General features: G+C 39.9%; 1 protein-coding gene across 1 annotated transcript; it reads right to left on the bottom strand.

Moving 5' to 3' along the window:
• Positions 1 to 240: 240 nt before the first annotated feature.
• Positions 241 to 10,210, bottom strand: slc39a9 (solute carrier family 39 member 9). Its single transcript, XM_038302730.1, has 7 exons — positions 9,644 to 10,210; positions 9,391 to 9,499; positions 6,789 to 6,989; positions 6,604 to 6,672; positions 6,344 to 6,429; positions 5,989 to 6,123; positions 241 to 1,654 (listed from the first exon to the last, which is right to left on the bottom strand). Exons 1-7 carry the CDS (start codon positions 9,737 to 9,739, stop codon positions 1,421 to 1,423), a joined length of 930 nt encoding a protein of 309 aa, XP_038158658.1. The 5' UTR covers positions 9,740 to 10,210; the 3' UTR covers positions 241 to 1,420.
• Between the last annotated feature and the right edge of the window lie 42 nt (positions 10,211 to 10,252).

Raw genomic sequence — 10,252 nt, 5'->3', positions numbered from 1 at the left:
TTCTAAAAGTAATTGATCCATATTTTTTTTCTTAGATACTTTGGTGTCATTTTTTTTTTTTTTATCAGAGGTATCTTGGTTGAAAGAAACAAGAAATTCCATTAAGAGAAAAAAAATGTTTTCCTGACATAAATCATTAAGCTGCAAACAGCGTACAAACCTACAGGTGGTGCAGACATGAGCTCTGCTGTGAGCAGTAGAGGTGATACATGAACAACATCCAGACAAATGTCCAACCTGCAGATTTAAAAGAACTTAGTTTTATTGGGATGGAAACAGAGGCAGAGCTCACAGATCTCTGCTTAGGAATTACATTACAAGTGTTACACTGTACACACTCTACAGACTTCACTGCAGGGGGAACAAAAGCAGTTCGCAAAAATTTCGCCATTCGTTTTTGTATTATTGCTCGTCCTGATGAATGAGACAATTGACCAAGATTTTAAAAAGTTTCACACGTACAATAGTTTTCCTGAGCTGATGGTCCCTAAAGGCTTCTTTCTAAAGGACAGCTCTGTCATTCATTTAGCAACACCAGATCCGACCCCCAGCTGAAATCTACAATCACGTAAGACAATTATATACAGAGCACTTCCATTTACAGTAAGATTGTAAGAAAAAGAAATCATTGGAGCTAGAAAGCAAACCATACAACAAGTGAAATAAAAAAGTGGGAATTTTTAAGTGGCACAGCAGCGGGTCTTTGCATGTGACGTTCCAGGAATCCATGCATCAACCTACCAAGAGTTATCCACCTCTAGGAAACCTTCGCCTGATTGACAAAGTGTTGCTTATAACCCACAGGATTCCAGCTGGTTGACCTGGTTCATCAGGTTTATCTGGGAGAATAGGATCCTCTAATAGTAAGGTTCTGGCGGTGCTGCCGTCCTCTCCTGCTACTGGGTTCACACTTCCTGTTATGGCACTTGAAATTCAGTTAGAGTCATTTACACTCTGTACAGTTTTATAGATATAAAAAAAATGAATTTCACAAACTCAACCAACATCAAATCTCACTGTGCAACAGCCATCCAGTAAAAGATGATAAAACCAGGGTGTTTCAGGGAATTTAAACAAGCATGATAACGAAACACTGAAACTCTGCTTGATACTAAATACAAAAGGAAAAAAAAAAAGTTCCACTTTCTCTCAAAGTAAGATTTCTGGGGGAATAAATGTATACATACAGTAGTAGTATTGTGTCAGAGTCCGCAGATAAAACATCCTTTGTTGTCTCAGCTCTGATTCCACCGGCACTACTACATTCTGGCTCAAATAAGTCATCTGACGCCCCTGTGAGGCGATCCATCTGGTCCACTGAGTCCAGCAATGGCGGTCAATAAGACTTTTGAATCTGTAAATGTCTTCAGTCCCCCTTATTTTCCCCTGTACAGCCCTCATAAGTTCTCCCTCTGTGGGTCTAATGGTGGTGACCCACGGACAGCACCAGAGGAATGAGGCAGCCAAGGACCAGAGCTCCCACCTCTACTTTGCTCAGTCCCTTCCCTCCGTTCCCTCCTGCAGGAGCGTGGCTGTGGCCACCACCGCCCACCTCAGGGAGGACGTGCACGGTGGCCACGTAGAGGAAGGTGCCGGCTGAAAAGAGCATGGCGACCCCGGTGGCGTTGATGTCCGACAGAGCTTCTTTGCTGCTCTGAAAGGGAGAAAGAAACTGTGAAAAACAAAAAACAGCTGGGGGGAGATCCCTGCAGCATAATGCTGCCACATCCTGCTGGGGATGGTGCATTCAAGGAGAGGTAAAGAGCCACAAACAGAAATATGAATCTTCGTAGAAGGTTCAGTGTCTGCTTTCACATGCTAGCTGTGTGCCTCATATGGTTTTAGGTGAACCAAACTGAAATTAACATGGTGTTCCTCTTTCCATAAAGAATAGTCGTAGAGTGTAAAGCTGCATGTTGTGCTTTGAAACAGATTTTCCTCATCCAAGGTTTATACAGTAATTATTAACTCTAATTTAATGCTTTCTAATGCTCTTAGAAATACTTTTAATGCCGTGACGCTCATATATATATATATATATATATATATATTTATTAAGGGTGGGTATTGGCAAAGAAGTCATTAATCGATTCGAATCATGATTCACACACCATGATTCGCGATTATATCACGATGCATCATGATACTTGAAATATTGCGATGCATCGCGATGCGTTGCAATATTTTCACTGAACACTGTAAGAAAAAGATACAGCCCTTACCAGTGGCTGACTAGCTGGGTATGATCTGGATAGTGTCTTCAATTGATACATAACTGAAAGCAACTGAATTCATACATAGCTGTATTTATTTAAATGACTTTTGGAGGTGTTGCCATGAAAACAAATACTGGACAGAAATATTACTATTACTGGCATGGACACACTGACAAAAAGATCTTAAGATTCATCTTAAGAACTTAAAATAACAAAATAAGGATAATCAGTGCTGTTTACATGGCCTCAGTGGTCCTTTAAACCAATAAAATGAAAACATTCAAATGTATCTTTCCCCTTTTGCAAATTACGTGCGTCATTTCAATTTCGTTTTTCCCTTATTTGTTTTTAAAGCCAAAATGCATCCAAGCATCTGGTCCAAATTTCATAGTCTCTAACATGTTTTATTTCATATGACTCGTCGCAGTATCCCACGGCCGGACATGCTTGTGACACAAAGCAGCGTGCACTCCAAAGCAGAAGGTGGCGGTACTGCAACCAAAGCCAACCGCCAGTAGTAAACAAGAAGAAGAAGCAGCGAAGCAGCTTAGCCGGGTGTAGCAGGGAAAAAAATCAGTTGTTGTGGAGAATTGTGTCGGACTGGCGAGTGGGAAAGAACTGGAGTTGGAAGACGCGCCAGCAGCACTTTATAGGTCTGCTGTATGGGAGCGCTTTGCATTTAGAGTGACCTACGATGACAGCGGAAAGAAAGTTGTGGATAAAAGTGCAACAGTGTGCAAGCATTGTGCAACACGTTTTGTTTATGCTAACAGCAACATGTCATGCTAACCCCGAAATCCCTCATACTCCGTCAGCAACCCCCGCTGCGCTCCAGACCGGCTGCTCAAAGCAAAGCCTACAGCCCCCACTGTGGCTTCGACTGCTCCCCTCTGAGTTCCTTGGAGATGGTAGAGAGCATGTAACCTGACAACAGCCAGATGCATGTCACATGCACCTGGCTGTTGTCAGGTTAGAGAGTATGCGCCAGATGATTAAATTCAAAGCAGCAAAACATACGGAAATGATCCAGGGTTTCCGTGGATCATTTAAAATAATTACAATCCATTATTTTTGGGGGGATTTTTTCATTAATTTCATAATTTTTTATGGAATTTCGGTGTAACAATCAACATGTATCGAATCGAACCAAAAACCATGACCAGAAACCGTGAATCGAACCGAACCGTGGACCTGTGAACCGTTCCACCCCTAATATATATACACTCACCGGCCACTTTATTAGGTACCCCATGCTAGTAACGGGTTGGACCCCCTTTTGCCTTAAGAACTGCCTCAATTCTTCGTGGCATAGATTCAACAAGGTGCTGGAAGCATTCCTCAGGGAGTTTGGTCCATATTGACGTGATGGCATCACACAGTTGCCGCAGATTTGTCGGCTGCACATCCATGATGCGAATCTCCCGTTCCACCACATCCCAAAGATGCTCTATTGGATTGAGATCTGGTGACTGTGGAGGCCATTGGAGTACAGTGAACTCATTGTCATGTTCAAGAAACCAGTCTGAGATGATTCCAGCTTTATAACATGGCGCATTATCCTGCTGAAAGTAGCCATCAGAAGTTGGGTACATTGTGGTCATAAAGGGATGGACATGGTCAGCAACAATACTCAGGTAGGCTGTGGTGTTGCAACGATGCTCAATTGGTACCAAGGGGCCCAAAGAGTGCCAAGAAAATATTCCCCACACCATGACACCACCACCACCAGCCTGAACCGTTGATACAAGGCAGGATGGATCCATGCTTTCATGTTGTAGACGCCAAATTCTGACCCTACCATCCGAATGTCGCAGCAGAAATCGAGACTCATCAGACCAGGCAACGCTTTTCCAATCTTCTATTGTCCAATTTCGATGAGCTTGTGACAATTGTAGCCTCAGTTTCCTGTTCTTAGCTGAAAGGAGTGGCACCCGGTGTGGTCTTCAGCTGCTGTAGCCCATCTGGCTCAAAGTTTGACGTACTGTGCGTTCAGAGATGCTCTTCTGCCCACCTTGGTTGTAACGGGTGGTTATTTGAGTCACTGTTGCCCTTCTATCAGCTCGAACCAGTCTGGCCATTCTCCTCTGACCTCTGGCATCAACAAGGCATTTCCGCCCACAGAACTGCCGCTCACTGGATGTTGTCTCTTTTTCGGACCATTGTCTGTAAACCCTAGAGATGGTTGTGCGTGAAAATCCCAGTAGATCAGCAGTTTTTGAAATACCACGTATTGCCACGTTCAAAGTCACTCAAATCACCTCTCTTCCCCATACTGATGCTCGGTTTGAACTGAAGGAGATTGTCTTGACCATGTCTACGTGCCTAAATGCACTGAGTTGCCGCCATGTGATTGGCTGCTTAGAAATTAAGTGTTAACGAGCAGTTGGACAGGTGTACCTAATAAAGTGGCCGGTGAGTGTATATATATACTTATATCTGATATATCTGCAGCTATCATCTAATTTAATGAATTTTAGTGCCAATTAAGGCCTTAATTTAAAAAAATAACAATTTAATGACTTTTAATGGTCCACAGAAACCCTGTCTTTAAATCAGAGGATCATTTAAAAGCTTGATGGAAACAGGAAAATTTGAAAAAACTCCCTTGTATTTGCAAAAAGGTTTTTAACCCTGGTTGAAGTGGTTTTTGGCTTTTGCAAAAAAAAAAAAAAAAAAGGTTTATGTAGTAAACAGATACAAACACTTTTTCCGAATCAGCTCTGACGTAGATAACTTTTACTCATAAGAATGATCAGCTGTTTTTCTGTTGTCTGCGTCCAAACGTTGCAGTTGTGCACGTAGAAAATACTGGAAGCAGCATCGCCATTACTAACTGACGTAAATGTAAGAACAACTTTCTCAATAGCGACTAGGGGTGGAACAGTTCACAAAATCCACGGTTCGGTTCACGGTTTCGGTATATTTTAATTGTTAGCAAAATCTCTAAGCTGACATGTTGGTCATGTTGCTGTTAGCATAAAAAACACGTGTTGCACAATGCTTGCACACTGTTGCACTTTTATCCACAACTTTCTTTCCGCCGTCATCGTAGGTCACTCTAAATGCAGAGTGGTCCCATACAGCAGACCTATAAAGTGCTGCTGGCGCGTCTTCCAACTCCTGTTCTTTCCCACTCATCATACCCACACAATTCTCCACAACAGCTGATTTTTTCCTGCTACACCCGGCTAAGCTGCTTTGCTTCTTCTTGTTTACTACTGGTGGTTGGCTTTGGTCGCAGTACCGCCACCTTCTGCTCTGGAGTGTACACGCTTCGCCCATGAGAAAAAGGAGCTGTGCATGAACCGAACGCAACACAAGCGAATCGAACTGAGACTGATATCATTTAGAGATGGAAAGGACTGAAAGGTTTTACTTTGGAAGACTTTTTTTTTCTGCGCTGATTAATGATTGATGCAAAGTATCTGACATCTAATGTAGATGGTAGCGTTGAACTTTATTTAGGTGAATCAAAGTAAATATGGCGGTATAAAAAAATTTAAAAAACGTAATCCTGTTAGATTTTTACTTTACAAAAATAAGTATATGTTGAGATTCACATCTTACCATTTTTAAATATCTATAAAAAAAAAAAACAAAAAAAGGAAATTAAAAAAAGCCAAAATATTTTACATTTGGGATCTAAATTGGGCAAAATGTGACAAGGATAAAGGAGCATGAATACTTCTTTACTTTTCATCAATACCTCTATAATCAGGTGTCAAGACATAAATGAAATATTTACTTATTTTATTATTATCAAACATAGTACCTGACTGAGTCCTAAAAAGGTGATCATGGCGAGAACAGGAGCTGCCAAGGCAAACACCAGCAGGTGTTTGCGAATGCGGTTTCTCTCAAGACCAGCGTGCATCAGGAACGACACCAAACCGAACGCTGCTGGGGCCTAAAGATCCCACAGAGAGAAGGATGCGTTCAATGATCAGAAGACAGGATTTCCTTTTCATTTATTTATGCAGTTTGATAAACTACAGATAAAAACATTTCAATAAAACGAAATAGAAAAAAGGAGTAATACTAGCATTATGACTATATCGCAACAAAGCCACAACACTAATCAGATTTTAAAAACTGACTACATCCTATAAGATCTGTTGGATTTTTACCTTATGTAGCATAATAGCTACAAAAACAATGAGTTGGACGCTGGTCTGAGATGTTGAGGCAGCAGCTCCTAACGCCACTCCGTCGGCTGGAAACAATGAGAAGAATATTCACATATTTACCATTAAATACACAAAATAAAAATATAAATAACTTTGATCAACATAATTACAGTCATAAGATGAAGTCCTATGTTAAAGAACATTAGTACTTGAGGATTTTTTGTTACAAACGCAAATTAAAAATAAGGAAAATGACTTACCTGCTGCATGGACTACAAGACCAAGAGTAGTGGTGATTTTAGAGCTGGTTACTCTTGCCGATTCTGGATCTAAAATGCACATATATATATATCTTTTTTAAATTATCTATTTGGGTCATAAATTCATAACCGTTCCATTTTCTACCAAGCAAGCTCATCTTGTGCTCATTCTTTGTGATTCTGACCTTCAGAGTTGTGAACATGAGAACTGCCTATTTGGTCCACCAGCAGCATGAAGACGAAGCCCAGCACCAGAGAGACACCGATGCAGGCGTGGAGCTGCTCGTGGCTGTGTTCATGAGCACCAGTGGCGTCCAGGGCTGCTTCTGCTTCCTTCGTCTCAGAGGCTTGCGCAGCCCCAGGCTGACTGTGGCTGTGGTGCACACCTGGAGAAACACGGACTGGTAAATGCCAACATGGAGGAATGATCGTGGAGATACAAACAAAAAGGACTGCAACTTACACCAACAGCAAACAAGAGAAAATCTCTAAAAATAAAAGGTAGAGGTCAATATTTTGTAATGCATAGCTAGCTGAACTTTACTCTGTTTAAATAACATACAAACAATCATAACCTTCACAGGCTAAAGCTCATTTAAAAAAAGCACTGTAAAAGTATTCACACCCTTGACTTAGATAATTTTATGTAATTAATTTTTTTTACACAATAACCAGAAAGCTTAGCGGGTTGCAAAAAAAAAAAAAAAAAGAGTCTGAAAAGTGTGGCATGCATTTGTATTCAGCGCCCAGAGTGAATCATTTGTAGAACCACATATTTTTCACATCTTCTCTGCATAAGGACAGAATAGGAACAGAAAGCCTGTGAAAAGTGATTTTCCAAATATTTCCTCCTATTCTTGATTGAATTTAGATCTAGTCTTTAGCTATCCCATTCTCAAGACATGGTTACGTTTTAAAAGAGCCGCTATAGAAGATCCTTCCTGCCTACAGCTACCAACACAAACAGGTAAAAGAAAAAAAACTGAGATAATGTAATATCTATTTTCCCTTTGGGTTTAATAATGTATTTTGAATTGAATTCCACCACTGATTTTGATTTTTCTTTTTCCCTCTATAACAGGGGTCTACTGCCCTTTTTTAAGTGAGATTTTGTTCCCAATTAAAAATTCTAATTACCCAAACTAATTGACTCTAGTTAAAACTATTTTCCTTTTTAAGGGGGAAATTGTTTGGATTTTACAACTTAACTTCCCAAGTACATCAACAACTCAACAGAAACTTTCAAACAATTCACTTTTTCCAAGTGTTTTCCTTCATTTTAAAACCTAAAGTTTGTAATGACACAGTGGTTATTTAAAAGGGACAATAGTCCACTTTGGTTTATACTGATCAAATATATATCTTCTTTTTTTTTTAAGGGTTATATGATGTTTGCAGCTATAAACAAGTTTTATTAGCTGGATAGAAGTCATGTCTTTCAGGTTGTAAAGGTTGCAGACCCTTGCTCTAGAAGATGAACCATCCTGTGCCTTATTGTTAACAGCATCTAATAGGTTCTCTTCCAATATCTTACTCTGGCCGGCTTCCTTTGAAAGCCTCCCCAGAACAAGATACTGCTACTACCATGCTTCACCACAGGGACGATGTGCTCAAGTGGACGGTTCTTTTGTTCAGAGTATCTCATTTCAAAAACTTGCTGCTCCTCTTTAAAGGAAGATGGACTATCTTTGTCTTTAACAATAATAGTAGTAATAGTTATTGATTAAACCTTTCCAAAACTTCAACTCTGATCCCTTTATCAGTTTATTAATATGTTGAATTCAAAAATACATTGCTGTGAATTATTCAACTTTGTGCTACTTTCTCAGGGTCGATGTTATAAAATCCAATCCCATTTGATACCATTTTTTGGTTATATCAAAAACAAACGTGTGTAAATCGCTCAAGTGTAGAGATTAAACTGAAAGCCATTTTAGGATGACTGTGTAATCTAAAACAAAGGGGAAAAAAAGTTTCTGACGTGAAGCTTAGATTTGTAATCTCTAAAGGATAAGACCTGAGATGACTTAGAAAAACAAAAAGAGGAAGTTATGATCACAAATAAATTCAAGTGTGTGTAAGACTAGTGAAAAGATCACCCCACAGAGAATTTGAGAGATATGAAAGAAAAACCGTCTCATTGGAATCTACCTCTTTTGTTTGGACAATCATCTTTAATCATGGTCATGTGGTTTTTCTACTAGGGCGAAACAAGAAATTGTTTTAAGCAACACATTTCTTAGACAACACAAGTTATTTCTTATCCTTTAAATTTAAAAATATATAAATATTTCACGGTAAGTTTTCCATACAGCTTTTAACATTCTGTCTGGTTCATCATCAGCTGGGTTTCATTGGATAGAAAATCTTTAGCATTACCTGTCTAATTTAAATTAACAGACTCTGTATAGTGGTTTGACATGACATGTAACACAAAATCACAAGAAATGCACAAATCTGGACTTTTTCGAAGGGACACGAGAAAGAGAAAGCTACTAGAAAGAGAAATAGCAAAATCCAAGAAAATCTAAAGCTACTAAGGAGTTTAAAGGTATTTATTTTTGGCTGACTAAGCAATTCTGCTCTTCTTTGTGTTGGTCTAATATAAAATGTAATTGCATCAACTCAAGGTTCAAACTGTGACATGTCAGAACGTGCAAAAGTTAAAATTACATGTTTTGACATAAACACCCTTGAGTAGAAAATGGCAAACTTAAACTTGCTTCACACTTAAATCAAAAGCTGATTCAAAACCAAAAGGCTATGACCACTAATTTCAAACTTTACCTTCAAGGATCTCCTCATAAAGTGCGTGGACTCCCTCAGGAATGATAACAGCAAGTGCTGTTCCACAAAGCAGCCCTGCTCCCAGAACAGTGATCAGCTTCAGTTTCTCCTGGATAAACACAACCGTTTCAGGACAGAACAAGCACTGTTTACTCCCTGGTGATAAGCGTTTCTGGTGTGAGCAATGGGATTCTAAGCTAAAGTTAATTTTTCTGTCAGCTGTTGCACAGTTCTGGGTTTGCTCAAAACTTACCTCCGAGAAGTTGACTGCAAGGGGTATTGTTCCGGCCACGTAACATCCCACCAACATCGCAAGAGAGAGCAAACTGATCGAGCTAAAATCGTCCATGATTGCACTTTTTTTTTCTTCAGCTAGCCTAATGCGAATCTAAAGCTAAACCATCAAACCAAAACTCCAAAAACACTTTGATAACAGAACCCAGATCTTTCCCGGTTCAACACCATGACCTGAAAGCTGCTACAGCTAACCAAGTTCTGATAATTTAACAAGAATATGATGATACCGGTTCGGTCGGGCGTCAAAACATTCGCGATAACTATCAGAACTGCTGCAGCCTCTGGCCTCGGTAGCAACGCTAATGCTAACTAGCTTTAGTAATTATCCGTCTCTGGGAGACTTGATAATAAAGAAACGCTCTCACGTTATTCCTCCATTGTTTAGTGTGCTCTGTCTTTTTTTGCTAGGATTTCCAATCAAACAAAATATATTGCAACTGCCCGAGGTGATTAACAGCAAATTGTTAGGAGAACATCCTGTTGTTAGAGTGCCTGTCAAATACTTCCGGGTCACCAACCAATCACCGAGGTTGCCACGTCACTGCGAGACTCGTTGAATGACATA

This window comes from Cyprinodon tularosa, unplaced genomic scaffold, assembly GCF_016077235.1.
Source record: "Cyprinodon tularosa strain WSP-4 unplaced genomic scaffold, ASM1607723v1 ctg499, whole genome shotgun sequence".
In the NCBI taxonomy this organism is placed as follows: domain Eukaryota; kingdom Metazoa; phylum Chordata; class Actinopteri; order Cyprinodontiformes; family Cyprinodontidae; genus Cyprinodon; species Cyprinodon tularosa.
Note: the sequence above shows the minus strand (reverse complement) of the source record. Positions and strands in the feature narration are given on the sequence as shown.

Excerpts from the sequence above, each read along its gene's own strand:
- slc39a9 (XM_038302730.1), bottom strand. The coding sequence starts at position 9,739 with ATGGACGATTTTAGCTCGATCAGTTTGCTCTCTCTTGCGATGTTGGTG. Across the intron at positions 6,990-9,390 it reads TTATGAGGAGATCCTTGAAG|GTGTGCACCACAGCCACAGT; the intron begins GTAAAGTTTGAA and ends GTGTTTCTCCAG. Across the intron at positions 6,430-6,603 it reads TCTTGTAGTCCATGCAGCAG|CCGACGGAGTGGCGTTAGGA; the intron begins GTAAGTCATTTT and ends CATTGTTTCCAG.